General features: G+C 33.9%; 1 protein-coding gene and 4 non-coding genes across 5 annotated transcripts; 4 read left to right on the top strand and 1 right to left on the bottom strand.

Annotated features, from left to right (window-relative positions):
- The first annotated feature begins 2,279 nt into the window (after positions 1 to 2,279).
- TRNAA-AGC lies at positions 2,280 to 2,352 on the top strand. The gene has a single exon. It is a non-coding gene; the product is annotated as a tRNA-Ala (tRNA).
- A 4,808-nt stretch (positions 2,353 to 7,160) lies between these two features.
- On the top strand, positions 7,161 to 7,233 carry TRNAA-AGC. Its single transcript has one exon. It is a non-coding gene; the product is annotated as a tRNA-Ala (tRNA).
- Positions 7,234 to 12,045: 4,812 nt separating this feature from the next.
- Positions 12,046 to 12,118, top strand: TRNAA-AGC. Its single transcript has one exon. It is a non-coding gene; the product is annotated as a tRNA-Ala (tRNA).
- A 152-nt stretch (positions 12,119 to 12,270) lies between these two features.
- Positions 12,271 to 13,059, bottom strand: LOC113283627 (protein NETWORKED 4B-like). The gene has a single exon (XM_026532958.1). The coding sequence runs from the start codon at positions 12,960 to 12,962 to the stop codon at positions 12,492 to 12,494; it is 471 nt and encodes a 156-aa protein (XP_026388743.1). The 5' UTR covers positions 12,963 to 13,059; the 3' UTR covers positions 12,271 to 12,491.
- A 3,863-nt stretch (positions 13,060 to 16,922) lies between these two features.
- On the top strand, positions 16,923 to 16,995 carry TRNAA-AGC. Its single transcript has one exon. It is a non-coding gene; the product is annotated as a tRNA-Ala (tRNA).
- Positions 16,996 to 21,286: the final 4,291 nt, after the last annotated feature.

Genomic DNA, 21,286 nt, shown 5'->3' with positions numbered 1-21,286 from the left:
GCTTCCAAGTTGGAATCATTCACACTTTTCAAAGCAATGTTCCAAGTTTCATGGAAGATACCAGGGAATCCAAAAAAGTGGAATCTGAATCGCATTAAACGTAATTTTGAATCACGCTCAATCTTGTGGTTGGTTTTATTTCTAAATCTAACGATCTTTTTTACGGTCGATTTTGTGGGCCAAGATTGAATGCGATTTGGAATCGCATTTTTTGAAATCTATTTTACCGTCTACCATTAAACTTGAACTTCCATGACCAATTTTAAGTGATTAGGTGTCACGGAATTCGGAAAATAAAATTTTTCCACTATAGGATTGCTTTCATTTTAGTTACCAAAATTACCGAGACCTGGCTTTTGCTCTTACTTTCCCCAATTATCGTGATTTTCCATTACACTAACTACATAATCTATCATCATAACTAACTAACTTATTAATCAAATTTAACGCTTATTATTAACCAGTATAAAAAATAGGTGGATAAAAGGTTCTAAATATTACTTCAAAATAACCATACTTTGTTTTACTATGTAGTCTCAAATTTTTTTACTTTGTGTTTACTATGAAGAGGGTAGAACTTTATTGGCAAAAAAAAAAAACACATAAGACGAGGAGGCTCCTAAGCACAATAAACTCTCATAAAGTGTATGGATACCAGAAGCATAAGTAAGTGTATGGATATCAGAAGCAGGAGTACCTTTGTTTCTCCAAAAGCAAAAATATGTTGCTTCACAAAAAATTAATTTTTTTTTTACTTCTAGAAATCGTTTTGAAATACCATAGCCCAACTGATTTGTTGATTTTTGACTTCTTGATATTTAACATATACAAAAAGCTACTTTTAAGTGTAGAAACTTGAACTTCTGACTTCTTTATTTTTAGATGCAAAAGACCGCAATTCATTTCTTAAGATAACTTATATAACTTTTACTGACAGACCAATCATTCCTAATTTCTTTAACAAACATTCCGGGATGTTACACCAAAAATTAAAAGAGGGTCTGTCAATTCTATTTTTTTTGCAATTGCATGTGATACATTATTTGCAGTTCTTTTAACATGATTCAAACCGAAATGAGAAAAAGATTCGAGCAGAACCTCTGACTTCAAGTTATGCACAAATGGTTGGGGAGTTCTTGGCCTTTCAATAATGTTTGGTGTCCCATTTGTGCTCATAGTCCGAGCGTTAGTGAACAAACAACATAGGGGATGTAGCTCAGATGGTAGAGCGCTCGCTTAGAATGCGACAAAAATAAAGAATAGCAAGTTCACCTTGACACAATAACAACATATAAAGACCGACTTGGTGTCAAGAATATGAAGAAAATTCAACACCAATATTGCAGTTCTTATAATCCTATTAGTAGTAAAGGTGGTGGTTCAAATAAATTTTCACCGTGTGGAAGATGATTGAAAATCAATAATGAGAAGCCAGTGACTTTAACGTGTACAAGTACATGCATTACGGATTCAGATTTTGTCTCTCTCTATCTACCAGCTTAGACTTGGTATTTGCTATTACATAGATGAATTCAAAACCTTAAGATATGGAAGATAAACATACAACCAACTACTGATCAAAAAAAAAGGGAGAGGAATGTAACAAAAAAAAGAAGATATTTTTCGACTTACAAAAGTCTTCTGGTAATATGTTTCCCACCAAATTTGTTACTTTCGAATGGAGATCAAAAGAACCTCTTAGATTTAGATCCGTCATCACTCGTACTTAATGAGAAGAACAAACGAACAAAAACAGATTCATATTATGATTTATGGAAAACATGTGGATAAGCGATTCAAAATGACCATACTTCTTTCTATAATGTAGTCCCAAATTATTTTGGGAAAGCCCTCAAAAAAATCCAGGTGAACAGGATGGAACTTTATTGAAATTAAAAGAAGGGAAAAAAGCACAAAAAGAGGAGGCGCCTAAGCACAATAAATTCTAATAGTGCGTCTGGATATCAGAAGCACAAGTAGTTCAATTTCTCCATAAGCAAAAACATTTTTCTTTCTACCAAACACTAATTTTTTTTCTTCTAAAAGTCATTTTGAAACACCATAACCAAACCGACTTCTCGCTTTTTAACATATGCAAAAGCTATTGCCAAGTTTACATCCAATCACCCTATAAACTTTAGAGTAGAAACTTGAACCTCTGACTTCAAATACCGGAGTTATGGGCTAAATGATTTTGGAGTTCTTGGCCTAACAACTCATCAAAGGCTCATAGCTCTAACCATAAGGTAATATAGGAACGTAGCATAATCAACAGCACAGGGGATGTAGCTCAGATGGTAGAGCGCTCGCTTAGCATGCGAGAGGTATGGGGATCGATGCCCCACTTCTCCATTTTTTTTAATTTTTTTTTTGGCATTTCTGAAAAATGCTGCTTCTTGCAGCTGATAAAGAAGCGAAAAGAAATGCCTGACTGAAATTAACATAACACCATTGATACCAAAAAAATAAATAAAAATAATTAACATAACACCATGAAAAAGCTACTTAAAATAACTGTACGCATTAGATTACCCAGTTTTAGACTCAATAATAACAACATTTCAAGGACAAAGAAACTCAAAATACATACAAACTTACAAAATAGTGGTGCCTAGTAGTAGTCTCTCAACTCTCTAAATTAAAAAAGAAAGAGAGTTCAAGGATGGATTGGATTCTCTTCAATTACGATGTTATACTTACTGTTATGCATCACCTCGGTTCAAGAAGCTAATACTGGAGATGGTGTCTGCTTCCTGTGACCAAGAAATGCATTTCTAAGGTCATCGTAATTGTTCCTGTAATGCTCCATGGAGAAACACAGCTGCCTTATTGCTTCCCGCTTCTCTTCTGCCGCATCTGTTATCACTATTCTCTGCTTCTCCACCTCTTCTTCCATTTCTCTCAGCCTTCTTGCTTGATTCTCCGCTTGTTTCCTAGCTTCCTCGCACGCTGACACTAACTCCACATGCTCTATGTGTAACTTGTGCAAATGCTCTTCCATTGGACAGATCTTTTCATCTCTAGACCCAATATCAGCAACCAAAGAACTTACCTTTGCATTCAGCTCGTCTCGTTCTGCTGTTAATGTATCAAAATTGAGTTTAAGACCATCCAGGGTCTTGTTTAACTCTTCCAGCCGGTTCCCTTTCTCAACAATCTCTGCTTTCAATCTCTCCATCTCGCTGTGCATATCCGCTTCACGATTCTCCTGCAAAACTTGAAATTCTATCTTTTCCTGTTCGATCCTATTACAATCGTCTACTAGTGACTGAATGCGCGACTCGGAATTCTTCGTGAGCACGTATTGACGTTGACAGACGTAATCCGGTAAAACCAATGAAGCCAACCCTACCGTCCAACCTCTGCCCCTAGTTTACGTACCAAGAAAAACATGTGCCTCAACTTTACCATCCACATACTCAACTGCTACGAATTTAAAACAGCACATGGTTATCGTCCTCTATATAGACTCTCCACAAATAGAGAAAAAGCTGGAGAGTAAAAAACAAAATACCAAAAACCCTACCTCCCCGCTCGTATAATAATCCAATAAATTTATTAACGAGGAAACTTTTTATTAGACATTTAAACTTTTTAACTCTAAATTGGATGGTCAACACGGTGTCAATCAACGCCAATTCGTTGACTGGGCACCAAACTCAGATATTGACAAAGTTAGGCACCAAACGCGAAAGTGTACCATTTTATAGGCACCAAACTCGAAATATCCCTTATAATAATGAACTTCTAATCTCTTAAAAAGGTCATCGATTACCTATAATAAAACATGGAAAGAAGGAGATAAGGTTTGCAACCGTTAATAACTTTTCAACAATTATGGGATCTTCTTTAAGCTAGATAATCATTGCAAAATTTGAATAAAATACCATAAACACAAATGACTCAAGGAAGTCCGCAGGCTTCGTTAGATGTTGGAACTCTATGATCAAGACCAAATCATGAAACAGAAAGACTCCCCTTTAATATAAAATTTTTAGAAAAAATATTTCCTGCACAAATTACAGGTCTAGAGGCTTGAGAGTCGAAAAAAGATTGCATTTTGGATGCATTGACTCAAGGAAGTCCAGTGACTTCGTTAGCAGTCGAAATCCTTTTTTTAAAACCAAACTATAACCTATATAAACTCATTTTTATTATAAAATTTTCTAAAAAATGATTGTGGTAAAAAATAATACATTTAAAGGCTCTACATGTTATCCAAATTGCATTTCTACGTATGTTGATTCCAAAAATAATGAGAAGCCAGTGACTTTAACGTGTACAAGTACATGCATTACGGATTCAGATTTATAACAGTTTTCTCAGTTTGTAAGACTGGTATGTACACTGTCTTATATCCGAATCTACAATAGTTCTATATTTCTCTATAAATCGATTCGAAACATTCCCGAATAACATCAATGACATATATCAATATTCCAGGCTATTTCGAATGATAATTCTTGAATCATAATTTTGATTGCGAACAATAAATTGTCCTTAACGGAAATTCATCAAGTATGAACAAATGTTCATTAAGCTTAGTCATATTTTGAGAACTAATTACCAAGATAAACTTGACTCGGAATTCTTGATATGTTTATGATAGCCTAATTAGTTACGCGACATCGTCTAATAGATAGAAAGATGAATATAATTTGAGAAATATGTGGTTCAGTCTTCAATTACCTTTTGTTGAAGAAGTTCTCCAAAAGCTTCGGTTGATCTTCGCCTTCAAACGGTAGTAGAACGCAATGCTGACTGCGGTGATGTCCGTTTATCAACTACACTTCTATCCTAATCCGAGACTTAACTAATTGTAGACTAGAAATCAAGATGACAACTAAATTTGACAACAAGCTGAAGATATCAACAATTGTGATTCGACCGAGAAATGCTCTAACAACATGGTGATTAAAACTCCAGCCCCGTCTCCCATTATTCTTCTCCCCCTTGGCCTCTTCTATTTTACCTTCGATTTCATGTTCAGAAGGACCCTTATTTCCATTTATTTCTTTTCTTATTCTTCCTTTTTTTTTTTTTTTTCTTCATTATTAGTATATAAACCATAGTCCTTATCGCCTTGAAAACCAAATTTCCTTAATTATTGTTTCAATTTCAATAAATCATAATATGAATCTGTTTTTGTTCGTTTGTTCTTCTCATTAAGTACGAGTGATGACGGATCTAAATCTAAGAGGTTCTTTTGATCTCCATTCGAAAGTAACAAATTTGGTGGGAAACATATTACCAGAAGTTTGTAAGTCGAAAAATATCTTTTTTTTTTGTTACATTCCTCTCTTTTTTTGATCAGTAGTTGGTTGTATGTTTATCTTCCATATCTTAAGGTTTTGAATTCATCTATGTAATAGCAAATACCAAGTCTAAGCTGGTAGATAGAGAGAGACATAAAGGTAATCTAGGTGTCCAGCGTTTTGTATTAAATGGAATTACTAGTCTTGCTTGATTTTTTTTTTTTTTTTTTTATTTTGAGAATGTGAAAGATTAACTTTAGAATTATGTTTATTATTAACTTCTCAGGGAGATAACAATTATATTGCAGAGAGGTTTTGATAAATTTTGTTTTATTTTGGGTTGTGTTTTCATAAATGTATTTTTCTCTCTAATTAGGGTTTTTTTTTCCTGGTAATGTTCTTTGTTGATAGTGATAGATGGAGATCTATAAAGGTCAAATTTCAATTTGGGTTTAAATCTAATAAAAAAAAACTCTACTTTTGCTTAGTGTTTCTGATTTTGGCTTGTATTAAAGATTAAAAAGTTAAAGATACACATAATTAAGGTTTTCTTCAATCAAACAGGCAAAAACAACGAATTTTTCATCTGGTAGCCTTAATTATTCTCGTCTTCATAATCATGAAGTGATTCCTTGGTCTCAACAATAGGATCTGAAATTGAAGGAATACTACTCTTTAGGGTTTTAGAGGTTAATACGTACCTTAATATTTTCCTGTCCATTTCTCTTCCCTGAATTTTTTTTTCTTTGTGCAAGAGCAGGAAATTTTGAAACAATAGAGATTATTGGAGCCATGCACTTAATTTGTTTCTTCATAGACTCCAGATTCTCAATTTTTACATCTTTATACTCATCTAAACTACTACTTCTCAATGTGAATTCTGCATTCCCAGTGAAACCCTTCGTGAGGGTTGAAACCAATTGTTTTACTGTTAAAAAATTGGTTTCGCTTAAGATTATACAAATTGAAATGTTTGGTTTTTGAATTAAAAGAAGAGAAGAAATGAGAGTAATTAATATTATAAGTTTATGTGATGTGATCTTCATTTTCTTCCTTAATGCCTCTGCTTTCTGAAACTGAAATTCCTTTAGACAAAGCGAGAGTATCAAATGTGTGACCTCTTTATTTTAGAGTAACTAAAATTTCTTTCATTTTAGATACCAGAATCACCGAGACCTAGCTTTTTCTTTTAGTTTCCCCAACTTTTTATTCTTCTTCTCTAACACACTCTCTTTCTAAACTAAAACTGTAGTGATTTTCCGTTGAGATAAGGACAGCCAACAGGCTCAATAGCCTTCTGTAACTTTTTGGATTTGCATCAATACATTAACTTTGAAAGAAAAAAAAACTACATAATATATAATCATAACGACCTAATTAGTCAGAGTTAACACTTACATGGAAAACATGTGGATAAGCGATTCAAAATGACCATACTTCTTTCTATAATGTAGTCCCAAATTATTTTGGGAAAGCCCTCAAAAAAATCCAGGTGAACAGGATGGAACTTTATTGAAATTAAAAGAAGGGAAAAAAGCACAAAAAGAGGAGGCGCCTAAGCACAATAAATTCTAATAGTGCGTCTGGATATCAGAAGCACAAGTAGTTCAATTTCTCCATAAGCAAAAACATTTTTCTTTCTACCAAACACTAATTTTTTTTCTTCTAAAAGTCATTTTGAAACACCATAACCAAACCGACTTCTCGCTTTTTAACATATGCAAAAGCTATTGCCAAGTTTACATCCAATCACCCTATAAACTTTAGAGTAGAAACTTGAACCTCTGACTTCAAATACCGGAGTTATGGGCTAAATGATTTTGGAGTTCTTGGCCTAACAACTCATCAAAGGCTCATAGCTCTAACCATAAGGTAATATAGGAACGTAGCATAATCAACAGCACAGGGGATGTAGCTCAGATGGTAGAGCGCTCGCTTAGCATGCGAGAGGTATGGGGATCGATGCCCCACTTCTCCATTTTTTAATTTTTTTTTTGGCATTTCTGAAAAATGCTGCTTCTTGCAGCTGATAAAGAAGCGAAAAGAAAATGCCTGACTGAAATTAACATAACACCATTGATACCAAAAAAATAAATAAAAATAATTAACATAACACCATGAAAAAGCTACTTAAAATAACTGTACGCATTAGATTACCCAGTTTTAGACTCAATAATAACAACATTTCAAGGACAAAGAAACTCAAAATACATACAAACTTACAAAATAGTGGTGCCTAGTAGTAGTCTCTCAACTCTCTAAATTAAAAAAGAAAGAGAGTTCAAGGATGGATTGGATTCTCTTCAATTACGATGTTATACTTACTGTTATGCATCACCTCGGTTCAAGAAGCTAATACTGGAGATGGTGTCTGCTTCCTGTGACCAAGAAATGCATTTCTAAGGTCATCGTAATTGTTCCTGTAATGCTCCATGGAGAAACACAGCTGCCTTATTGCTTCCCGCTTCTCTTCTGCCGCATCTGTTATCACTATTCTCTGCTTCTCCACCTCTTCTTCCATTTCTCTCAGCCTTCTTGCTTGATTCTCCGCTTGTTTCCTAGCTTCCTCGCACGCACACTAACTCCACATGCTCTATGTGTAACTTGTGCAAATGCTCTTCCATTGGACAGATCTTTTCATCTCTAGACCCAATATCAGCAACCAAAGAACTTACCTTTGCATTCAGCTCGTCTCGTTCTGCTGTTAATGTATCAAAATTGAGTTTAAGACCATCCAGGGTCTTGTTTAACTCTTCCAGCCGGTTCCCTTTCTCAACAATCTCTGCTTTCAATCTCTCCATCTCGCTGTGCATATCCGCTTCACGATTCTCCTGCAAAACTTGAAATTCTATCTTTTCCTGTTCGATCCTATTACAATCGTCTACTAGTGACTGAATGCGCGACTCGGAATTCTTCGTGAGCACGTATTGACGTTGACAGACGTAATCCGGTAAAACCAATGAAGCCAACCCTACGTCCAACCTCTGCCCCTAGTTTACGTACCAAGAAAAACATGTGCCTCAACTTTACCATCCACATACTCAACTGCTACGAATTTAAAACAGCACATGGTTATCGTCCTCTATATAGACTCTCCACAAATAGAGAAAAAGCTGGAGAGTAAAAACAAAATACCAAAAACCCTACCTCCCCGCTCGTATAATCATCCAATAAATTTATTAACGAGGAAACTTTTTATTAGACATTTAAACTTTTTAACTCTAAATTGGATGGTCAACACGGTGTCAATCAACGCCAATTCGTTGACTGGGCACCAAACTCAGATATTGACAAAGTTAGGCACCAACGCGAAAGTGTACCATTTTATAGGCACCAAACTCGAAATATCCCTTATAATAATGAACTTCTAATCTCTTAAAAAGGTCATCGATTACCTATAATAAAACATGGAAAAAGGAGATAAGGTTTGCACCGTTAATAACTTTTCAAAATTATGGGATCTTCTTTAAGCTAGATAATCATTGCAAAATTTGAATAAAATACCATAAACACAAATGACTCAAGGAAGTCCGCAGGCTTCGTTAGATGTTGGAACTCTATGATCAAGACCAAATCATGAAACAGAAAGACTCCCCTTTAATATAAAATTTTTAGAAAAAATATTTCCTGCACAAATTACAGGTCTAGAGGCTTGAGAGTCGAAAAAAGATTGCATTTTGGATGCATTGACTCAAGGAAGTCCAGTGACTTCGTTAGCAGTCGAAATCCTTTTTTTAAAACCAAACTATAACCTATATAAACTCATTTTTATTATAAAATTTTCTAAAAAATGATTGTGGTAAAATAATACATTTAAAGGCTCTACATGTTATCCAAATTGCATTTCTACGTATGTTGATTCCAAAAATAATGAGAAGCCAGTGACTTTAACGTGTACAAGTACATGCATTACGGATTCAGATTTATAACAGTTTTCTCAGTTTGTAAGACTGGTATGTACACTGTCTTATATCCGAATCTACAATAGTTCTATATTTCTCTATAAATCGATTCGAAACATTCCCGAATAACATCAATGACATATATCAATATTCCAGGCTATTTCGAATGATAATTCTTGAATCATAATTTTGATTGCGAACAATAAATTGTCCTTAACGGAAATTCATCAAGTATGAACAAATGTTCATTAAGCTTAGTCATATTTTGAGAACTAATTACCAAGATAAACTTGACTCGGAATTCTTGATATGTTTATGATAGCCTAATTAGTTACGCGACATCGTCTAATAGATAGAAAGATGAATATAATTTGAGAAATATGTGGTTCAGTCTTCAATTACCTTTTGTTGAAGAAGTTCTCCAAAAGCTTCGGTTGATCTTCGCCTTCAAACGGTAGAACGCAATGCTGACTGCGGTGATGTCCGTTTATCAACTACACTTCTATCCTAATCCGAGACTTAACTAATTGTAGACTAGAAATCAAGATGACAACTAAATTTGACAACAAGCTGAAGATATCAACAATTGTGATTCGACCGAGAAATGCTCTAACAACATGGTGATTAAAACTCCAGCCCCGTCTCCCATTATTCTTCTCCCCCTTGGCCTCTTCTATTTTACCTTCGATTTCATGTTCAGAAGGACCCTTATTTCCATTTATTTCTTTTCTTATTCTTCTTCCTTTTTTTCTTTTTCTTTTTCTTCATTATTAGTATATAAACCATAGTCCTTATCGCCTTGAAAACCAAATTTCCTTAATTATTGTTTCAATTTCAATAAATCATAATATGAATCTGTTTTTGTTCGTTTGTTCTTCTCATTAAGTACGAGTGATGACGGATCTAAATCTAAGAGGTTCTTTTGATCTCCATTCGAAAGTAACAAATTTGGTGGGAAACATATTACCAGAAGACTTTTGTAAGTCGAAAAATATCTTCTTTTTTTTTGTTACATTCCTCTCTTTTTTTTGATCAGTAGTTGGTTGTATGTTTATCTTCCATATCTTAAGGTTTTGAATTCATCTATGTAATAGCAAATACCAAGTCTAAGCTGGTAGATAGAGAGAGACATAAAGGTAATCTAGGTGTCCAGCGTTTTGTATTAAATGGAATTACTAGTCTTGCTTGATTTTTTATTTTTATTTTTTTTTATTTTGAGAATGTGAAAGATTAACTTTAGAATTATGTTTATTATTAACTTCTCAGGGAGATAACAATTATATTGCAGAGAGGTTTTGATAAATTTTGTTTTATTTTGGGTTGTGTTTTCATAAATGTATTTTTCTCTCTAATTAGGGTTTTTTTTTCCTGGTAATGTTCTTTGTTGATAGTGATAGATGGAGATCTATAAAGGTCAAATTTCAATTTGGGTTTAAATCTAATAAAAAAAAACTCTACTTTTGCTTAGTGTTTCTGATTTTGGCTTGTATTAAAGATTAAAAAGTTAAAGATACACATAATTAAGGTTTTCTTCAATCAAACAGGCAAAAACAACGAATTTTTCATCTGGTAGCCTTAATTATTCTCGTCTTCATAATCATGAAGTGATTCCTTGGTCTCAACAATAGGATCTGAAATTGAAGGAATACTACTCTTTAGGGTTTTAGAGGTTAATACGTACCTTAATATTTTCCTGTCCATTTCTCTTCCCTGAATTTTTTTTTCTTTGTGCAAGAGCAGGAAATTTTGAAACAATAGAGATTATTGGAGCCATGCACTTAATTTGTTTCTTCATAGACTCCAGATTCTCAATTTTTACATTATCTTTATACTCATCTAAACTACTACTTCTCAATGTGAATTCTGCATTCCCAGTGAAACCCTTCGTGAGGGTTGAAACCAATTGTTTTACTGTTAAAAAATTGGTTTCGCTTAAGATTATACAAATTGAAATGTTTGGTTTTTGAATTAAAAGAAGAGAAGAAATGAGAGTAATTAATATTATAAGTTTATGTGATGTGATCTTCATTTTCTTCCTTAATGCCTCTGCTTTCTGAAACTGAAATTCCTTTAGACAAAGCGAGAGTATCAAATGTGTGACCTCTTTATTTTAGAGTAACTAAAATTTCTTTCATTTTAGATACCAGAATCACCGAGACCTAGCTTTTTCTTTTAGTTTCCCCAACTTTTTATTCTTCTTCTCTAACACACTCTCTTTCTAAACTAAAACTGTAGTGATTTTCCGTTGAGATAAGGACAGCCAACAGGCTCAATAGCCTTCTGTAACTTTTTGGATTTGCATCAATACATTAACTTTGAAAGAAAAAAAAACTACATAATATATAATCATAACGACCTAATTAGTCAGAGTTAACACTTACATGGAAAACATGTGGATAAGCGATTCAAAATGACCATACTTCTTTCTATAATGTAGTCCCAAATTATTTTGGGAAAGCCCTCAAAAAAATCCAGGTGAACAGGATGGAACTTTATTGAAATTAAAAGAAGGGAAAAAAGCACAAAAAGAGGAGGCGCCTAAGCACAATAAATTCTAATAGTGCGTCTGGATATCAGAAGCACAAGTAGTTCAATTTCTCCATAAGCAAAAACATTTTTCTTTCTACCAAACACTAATTTTTTTTCTTCTAAAAGTCATTTTGAAACACCATAACCAAACCGACTTCTCGCTTTTTAACATATGCAAAAGCTATTGCCAAGTTTACATCCAATCACCCTATAAACTTTAGAGTAGAAACTTGAACCTCTGACTTCAAATACCGGAGTTATGGGCTAAATGATTTTGGAGTTCTTGGCCTAACAACTCATCAAAGGCTCATAGCTCTAACCATAAGGTAATATAGGAACGTAGCATAATCAACAGCACAGGGGATGTAGCTCAGATGGTAGAGCGCTCGCTTAGCATGCGAGAGGTATGGGGATCGATGCCCCACTTCTCCATTTTTTTTAATTTTTTTTTTGGCATTTCTGAAAAATGCTGCTTCTTGCAGCTGATAAAGAAGCGAAAAGAAATGCCTGTGCCTGACTGAAATTAACATAACACCATTGATACCAAAAAAATAAATAAAAATAATTAACATAACACCATGAAAAAGCTACTTAAAATAACTGTACGCATTAGATTACCCAGTTTTAGACTCAATAATAACAACATTTCAAGGACAAAGAAACTCAAAATACATACAAACTTACAAAATAGTGGTGCCTAGTAGTAGTCTCTCAACTCTCTAAATTAAAAAAGAAAGAGAGTTCAAGGATGGATTGGATTCTCTTCAATTACGATGTTATACTTACTGTTATGCATCACCTCGGTTCAAGAAGCTAATACTGGAGATGGTGTCTGCTTCCTGTGACCAAGAAATGCATTTCTAAGGTCATCGTAATTGTTCCTGTAATGCTCCATGGAGAAACACAGCTGCCTTATTGCTTCCCGCTTCTCTTCTGCCGCATCTGTTATCACTATTCTCTGCTTCTCCACCTCTTCTTCCATTTCTCTCAGCCTTCTTGCTTGATTCTCCGCTTGTTTCCTAGCTTCCTCGCACGCTGACACTAACTCCACATGCTCTATGTGTAACTTGTGCAAATGCTCTTCCATTGGACAGATCTTTTCATCTCTAGACCCAATATCAGCAACCAAAGAACTTACCTTTGCATTCAGCTCGTCTCGTTCTGCTGTTAATGTATCAAAATTGAGTTTAAGACCATCCAGGGTCTTGTTTAACTCTTCCAGCCGGTTCCCTTTCTCAACAATCTCTGCTTTCAATCTCTCCATCTCGCTGTGCATATCCGCTTCACGATTCTCCTGCAAAACTTGAAATTCTATCTTTTCCTGTTCGATCCTATTACAATCGTCTACTAGTGACTGAATGCGCGACTCGGAATTCTTCGTGAGCACGTATTGACGTTGACAGACGTAATCCGGTAAAACCAATGAAGCCAACCCTACCGTCCAACCTCTGCCCCTAGTTTACGTACCAAGAAAAACATGTGCCTCAACTTTACCATCCACATACTCAACTGCTACGAATTTAAAACAGCACATGGTTATCGTCCTCTATATATACTCTCCACAAATAGAAAAAAGCTGGAGAGTAAAAAACAAAATACCAAAAACCCTACCTCCCCGCTCGTATAATAATCCAATAAATTTATTAACGAGGAAACTTTTTATTAGACATTTAAACTTTTTAACTCTAAATTGGATGGTCAACACGGTGTCAATCAACGCCAATTCGTTGACTGGGCACCAAACTCAGATATTGACAAAGTTAGGCACCAAACGCGAAAGTGTACCATTTTATAGGCACCAAACTCGAAATATCCCTTATAATAATGAACTTCTAATCTCTTAAAAAGGTCATCGATTACCTATAATAAAACATGGAAAGAAGGAGATAAGGTTTGCAACCGTTAATAACTTTTCAACAATTATGGGATCTTCTTTAAGCTAGATAATCATTGCAAAATTTGAATAAAATACCATAAACACAAATGACTCAAGGAAGTCCGCAGGCTTCGTTAGATGTTGGAACTCTATGATCAAGACCAAATCATGAAACAGAAAGACTCCCCTTTAATATAAAATTTTTAGAAAAAATATTTCCTGCACAAATTACAGGTCTAGAGGCTTGAGAGTCGAAAAAAGATTGCATTTTGGATGCATTGACTCAAGGAAGTCCAGACTTCGTTAGCAGTCGAAATCCTTTTTTAAAACCAAACTATAACCTATATAAACTCATTTTATTATAAAATTTTCTAAAAAATGATTGTGGTAAAAAATAATACATTTAAAGGCTCTACATGTTATCCAAATTGCATTTCTACGTATGTTGATTCCAAAAATAATGAGAAGCCAGTGACTTTAACGTGTACAAGTACATGCATTACGGATTCAGATTTATAACAGTTTTCTCAGTTTGTAAGACTGGTATGTACACTGTCTTATATCCGAATCTACAATAGTTCTATATTTCTCTATAAATCGATTCGAAACATTCCCGAATAACATCAATGACATATATCAATATTCCAGGCTATTTCGAATGATAATTCTTGAATCATAATTTTGATTGCGAACAATAAATTGTCCTTAACGGAAATTCATCAAGTATGAACAAATGTTCATTAAGCTTAGTCATATTTTGAGAACTAATTACCAAGATAAACTTGACTCGGAATTCTTGATATGTTTATGATAGCCTAATTAGTTACGCGACATCGTCTAATAGATAGAAAGATGAATATAATTTGAGAATATGTGGTTCAGTCTTCAATTACCTTTTGTTGAAGAAGTTCTCCAAAAGCTTCGGTTGATCTTCGCCTTCAAACGGTAGAACGCAATGCTGACTGCGGTGATGTCCGTTTATCAACTACACTTCTATCCTAATCTGAGACTTAACTAATTGTAGACTAGAAATCAAGATGACAACTAAATTTGACAACAAGCTGAAGATATCAACAATTGTGATTCGACCGAGAAATGCTCTAACAACATGGTGATTAAAACTCCAGCCCCGTCTCCCATTATTCTTCTCCCCCTTGGCCTCTTCTATTTTACCTTCGATTTCATGTTCAGAAGGACCCTTATTTCCATTTATTTCTTTTCTTATTCTTCTTCCTTTTTTCTTTTCTTTTTCTTCATTATTAGTATATAAACCATAGTCCTTATCGCCTTGAAAACCAAATTTCCTTAATTATTGTTTCAATTTCAATAACATAATATGAATCTGTTTTTGTTCGTTTGTTCTTCTCATTAAGTACGAGTGATGACGGATCTAAATCTAAGAGGTTCTTTTGATCTCCATTCGAAAGTAACAAATTTGGTGGGAAACATATTACCAGAAGACTTTTGTAAGTCGAAAAATATCTTCTTTTTTTTGTTACATTCCTCTCTTTTTTTGATCAGTAGTTGGTTGTATGTTTATCTTCCATATCTTAAGGTTTTGAATTCATCTATGTAATAGCAAATACCAAGTCTAAGCTGGTAGATAGAGAGAGACATAAAGGTAATCTAGGTGTCCAGCGTTTTGTATTAAATGGAATTACTAGTCTTGCTTGATTTTTTATTTTTATTTTTTTTTATTTTGAGAATGTGAAAGATTAACTTTAGAATTATGTTTATTATTAACTTCTCAGGGAGATAACAATTATATTGCAGAGAGGTTTTGATAAATTTTGTTTTATTTTGGGTTGTGTTTTCATAAATGTATTTTTCTCTCTAATTAGGGTTTTTTTTTCCTGGTAATGTTCTTTGTTGATAGTGATAGATGGAGATCTATAAAGGTCAAATTTCAATTTGGGTTTAAATCTAATAAAAAAAAACTCTACTTTTGCTTAGTGTTTCTGATTTTGGCTTGTATTAAAGATTAAAAAGTTAAAGATACACATAATTAAGGTTTTCTTCAATCAAACAGGCAAAAACAACGAATTTTTCATCTGGTAGCCTTAATTATTCTCGTCTTCATAATCATGAAGTGATTCCTTGGTCTCAACAATAGGATCTGAAATTGAAGGAATACTACTCTTAGGGTTTTAGAGGTTAATACGTACCTTAATATTTTCCTGTCCATTTCTCTTCCCTGAATTTTTTTTCTTTGTGCAAGAGCAGGAAATTTTGAAACAATAGAGATTATTGGAGCCATGCACTTAATTTGTTTCTTCATAGACTCCAGATTCTCAATTTTTACATTATCTTTATACTCATCTAAACTACTACTTCTCAATGTGAATTCTGCATTCCCAGTGAAACCCTTCGTGAGGGTTGAAACCAATTGTTTTACTGTTAAAAAATTGGTTTCGCTTAAGATTATACAAATTGAAATGTTTGGTTTTTGAATTAAAAGAAGAGAAGAAATGAGAGTAATTAATATTATAAGTTTATGTGATGTGATCTTCATTTTCTTCCTTAATGCCTCTGCTTTCTGAAACTGAAATTCCTTTAGACAAAGCGAGAGTATCAAATGTGTGACCTCTTTATTTTAGAGTAACTAAAATTTCTTTCATTTTAGATACCAGAATCACCGAGACCTAGCTTTTTCTTTTAGTTTCCCCAACTTTTTATTCTTCTTCTCTAACACACTCTCTTTCTAAACTAAAACTGTAGTGATTTTCCGTTGAGATAAGGACAACCAACAGGCTCAATAGCCTTCTGTAACTTTTGGATTTGCATCAATACATTAACTTTGAAAGAAAAAAAAACATAATATATAATCATAACGACCTAATTAGTCAGAGTTAACACTTACATGGAAAACATGTGGATAAGCGATTCAAAATGACCATACTTCTTTCTATAATGTAGTCCCAATTATTTTGGGAAAGCCCTCAAAAAATCCAGGTGAACAGATGGAACTTTATTGAAATTAAAGAAGGGAAAAAGCACAAAAAGAGGAGGCGCCTAAGCACAATAAATTCTAATAGTGCGTCTGGATATCAGAAGCACAAGTAGTTCAATTTCTCCATAAGCAAAAACATTTTCTTTCTACCAAACACTAATTTTTTTTCTTCTAAAAGTCATTTTGAAACACCATAACCAAACCGACTTCTCGCTTTTAACATATGCAAAAGCTATTGCCAAGTTTACATCCAATCACCCTATAAACTTTAGAGTAGAAACTTGAACCTCTGACTTCAAATACCGGAGTTATGGGCTAAATGATTTTGGAGTTCTTGGCCTAACAACTCATCAAAGGCTCATAGCTCTAACCATAAGGTAATATAGGAACGTAGCATAATCAACAGCACAGGGGATGTAGCTCAGATGGTAGAGCGCTCGCTTAGCATGCGAGAGGTATGGGGATCGATGCCCCACTTCTCCATTTTTTTTAATTTTTTTTTGGCATTTCTGAAAAATGCTGCTTCTTGCAGCTGATAAAGAAGCGAAAAGAAATGCCTGTGCCTGACTGAAATTAACATAACACCATTGATACCAAAAAAATAAATAAAAATAATTAACATAACACCATGAAAAGCTACTTAAAATAACTGTACGCATTAGATTACCCAGTTTTAGACTCAATAATACAACATTTCAAGGACAAAGAAACTCAAATACATACAAACTTACAAATAGTGGTGCCTAGTAGTAGTCTCTCAACTCTCTAAATTAAAAAAGAAAGAGAGTTCAAGGATGGATTGGATTCTCTTCAATTACGATGTTATACTTACTGTTATGCATCACCTCGGTTCAAGAAGCTAATACTGGAGATGGTGTCTGCTTCCTGTGACCAGAAATGCATTTCTAAGGTCATCGTAATTGTTCCTGTAATGCTCCATGGAGAAACACAGCTGCCTTATTGCTTCCCGCTTTCTTCTGCCGCATCTGTTATCACTATTCTCTGCTTCTCCACCTCTTCTTCCATTTCTCTCAGCCTTCTTGCTTGATTCTCCGCTTGTTTCCTAGCTTCCTCGCACGCTGACACTAACTCCACATGCTCTATGTGTAACTTGTGCAAATGCTCTTCCATTGGACAGATCTTTTCATCTCTAGACCCAATATCAGCAACCAAAGAACTTACCTTTGCATTCAGCTCGTCTCGTTCTGCTGTTAATGTATCAAAATTGAGTTTAAGACCATCCAGGGTCTTGTTTAACTCTTCCAGCCGGTTCCCTTTCTCAACAATCTCTGCTTTCAATCTCTCCATCTCGCTGTGCATATCCGCTTCACGATTCTCCTGCAAAACTTGAAATTCTATCTTTTCCTGTTCGATCCTATTACAATCGTCTACTAGTGACTGAATGCGCGACTCGGAATTCTTCGTGAGCACGTATTGACGTTGACAGACGTAATCCGGTAAAACCAATGAAGCCAACCCTACCGTCCAACCTCTGCCCCTAGTTTACGTACCAAGAAAACATGTGCCTCAACTTTACCATCCACATACTCAACTGCTACGAATTTAAAACAGCACATGGTTATCGTCCTCTATATAGACTCTCCACAAATAGAGAAAAAGCTGGAGAGTAAAAAACAAAATACCAAAAACCCTACCTCCCCGCTCGTATAATAATCCAATAAATTTATTAACGAGGAAACTTTTTATTAGACATTTAAACTTTTTAACTCTAAATTGGATGGTCAACACGGTGTCAATCAACGCCAATTCGTTGACTGGGCACCAAACTCAGATATTGACAAAGTTAGGCACCAAACGCGAAAGTGTACCATTTTATAGGCACCAAACTCGAAATATCCCTTATAATAATGAACTTCTAATCTCTTAAAAAGGTCATCGATTACCTATAATAAAACATGGAAAGAAGGAGATAAGGTTTGCAACCGTTAATAACTTTTCAACAATTATGGGATCTTCTTTAAGCTAGATAATCATTGCAAAATTTGAATAAAATACCATAAACACAAATGACTCAAGGAAGTCCGCAGGCTTCGTTAGATGTTGGAACTCTATGATCAAGACCAAATCATGAAACAGAAAGACTCCCCTTTAATATAAATTTTTAGAAAAAATATTTCCTGCACAAATTACAGGTCTAGAGGCTTGAGAGTCGAAAAAAGATTGCATTTTGGATGCATTGACTCAAGGAAGTCCAGTAACTTCGTTAGCAGTCGAAATCCTTTTTTTAAAACCAAACTATAACCTATATAAACTCATTTTTATTATAAAATTTTCTAAAAAATGATTGTGGTAAAAAATAATACATTTAAAGGCTCTACATGTTATCCAAATTGCATTTCTACGTATGTTGATTCCAAAAATAATGAGAAGCCAGTGACTTTAACGTGTACAAGTACATGCATTACGGATTCAGATTTATAACAGTTTTCTCAGTTTGTAAGACTGGTATGTACACTGTCTTATATCCGAATCTACAATAGTTCTATATTTCTCTATAAATCGATTCGAAACATTCCCGAATAACATCAATGACATATATCAATATTCCAGGCTATTTCGAATGATAATTCTTGAATCATAATTTTGATTGCGAACAATAAATTGTCCTTAACGGAAATTCATCAAGTATGAACAAATGTTCATTAAGCTTAGTCATATTTGAGAACTAATTACCAAGATAAACTTGACTCGGAATTCTTGATATGTTTATGATAGCCTAATTAGTTACGCGACATCGTCTAATAGATAGAAAGATGAATATAATTTGAGAAATATGTGGTTCAGTCTTCAATTACCTTTTGTTGAAGAAGTTCTCCAAAAGCTTCGGTTGATCTTCGCCTTCAAACGGTAGAACGCAATGCTGACTGCGGTGATGTCCGTTTATCAACTACACTTCTATCCTAATCTGAGACTTAACTAATTGTAGACTAGAAATCAAGATGACAACTAAATTTGACAACAAGCTGAAGATATCAACAATTGTGATTCGACCGAGAAATGCTCTAACAACATGGTGATTAAAACTCCAGCCCCGTCTCCCATTATTCTTCTCCCCCTTGGCCTCTTCTATTTTACCTTCGATTTCATGTTCAGAAGGACCCTTATTTCCATTTATTTCTTTTCTTATTCTTCTTCCTTTTTTTCTTTTTCTTTTTCTTCATTATTAGTATATAAACCATAGTCCTTATCGCCTTGAAAACCAAATTTCCTTAATTATTGTTTCAATTTCAATAAATCATAATATGAATCTGTTTTTGTTCGTTTGTTCTTCTCATTAAGTACGAGTGATGACGGATCTAAATCTAAGAGGTTCTTTTGATCTCCATTCGAAAGTAACAAATTTGGTGGGAAACATATTACCAGAAGACTTTTGTAAGTCGAAAAATCTTCTTTTTTTTGTTACATTCCTCTCTTTTTTTTGATCAGTAGTTGGTTGTATGTTTATCTTCCATATCTTAAGGTTTTGAATTCATCTATGTAATAGCAAATACCAAGTCTAAGCTGGTAGATAGAGAGAGACATAAAGGTAATCTAGGTGTCCAGCGTTTTGTATTAAATGGAATTACTAGTCTTGCTTGATTTTTTATTTTTATTTTTTTTATTTTGAGAATGTGAAAGATTAACTTTAGAATTATGTTTATTATTAACTTCTCAGGGAGATAACAATTATATTGCAGAGAGGTTTTGATAAATTTTGTTTTTTTGGGTTGTGTTTTCATAAATGTATTTTTCTCTCTAATTAGGGTTTTTTTTTCCTGGTAATGTTCTTTGTTGATAGTGATAGATGGAGATCTATAAAGGTCAAATTTCAATTTGGGTTTAAATCTAATAAAAAAAAACTCTACTTTTGCTTAGTGTTTCTGATTTTGGCTTGTATTAAAGATTAAAAAGTTAAAGATACACATAATTAAGGTTTTCTTCCAATCAAACAGGCAAAAACAACGAATTTTTCATCTGGTAGCCTTAATTATTCTCGTCTTCATAATCATGAAGTGATTCCTTGGTCTCAACAATAGGATCTGAAATTGAAGGAATACTACTCTTTAGGGTTTTAGAGGTTAATACGTACCTTAATATTTTCCTGTCCATTTCTCTTCCCTGAATTTTTTTTCTTTGTGCAAGAGCAGGAAATTTTGAAACAATAGAGATTATTGGAGCCATGCACTTAATTTGTTTCTTCATAGACTCCAGATTCTCAATTTTTACATTATCTTTATACTCATCTAAACTACTACTTCTCAATGTGAATTCTGCATTCCCAGTGAAACCCTTCGTGAGGGTTGAAACCAATTGTTTTACTGTTAAAAAATTGGTTTCGCTTAAGATTATACAAATTGAAATGTTTGGTTTTTGAATTAAAAGAAGAGAAGAAATGAGAGTAATTAATATTATAAGTTTATGTGATGTGATCTTCATTTTCTTCCTTAATGCCTCTGCTTTCTGAAACTGAAATTCCTTTAGACAAAGCGAGAGTATCAAATGTGTGACCTCTTTATTTTAGAGTAACTAAAATTTCTTTCATTTTAGATACCAGAATCACCGAGACCTAGCTTTTTCTTTTAGTTTCCCCAACTTTTTATTCTTCTTCTCTAACACACTCTCTTTCTAAACTAAAACTGTAGTGATTTTCCGTTGAGATAAGGACAACCAACAGGCTCAATAGCCTTCTGTAACTTTTTGGATTTGCATCAATACATTAACTTTGAAAGAAAAAAAAACTACATAATATATAATCATAACGACCTAATTAGTC

The sequence above is a fragment of the Papaver somniferum genome, chromosome 5 (genome assembly GCF_003573695.1).
Source record: "Papaver somniferum cultivar HN1 chromosome 5, ASM357369v1, whole genome shotgun sequence".
NCBI classification, from domain to species: Eukaryota; Viridiplantae; Streptophyta; class Magnoliopsida; order Ranunculales; family Papaveraceae; genus Papaver; species Papaver somniferum.
This window is presented reverse-complemented; position numbering and strand designations above follow the sequence as displayed.

Coding starts and splice junctions, on each gene's coding strand:
- LOC113283627 (XM_026532958.1), bottom strand. CDS start 12,962: ATGCACAGCGAGATGGAGAGATTGAAAGCAGAGATTGTTGAGAAAGGG.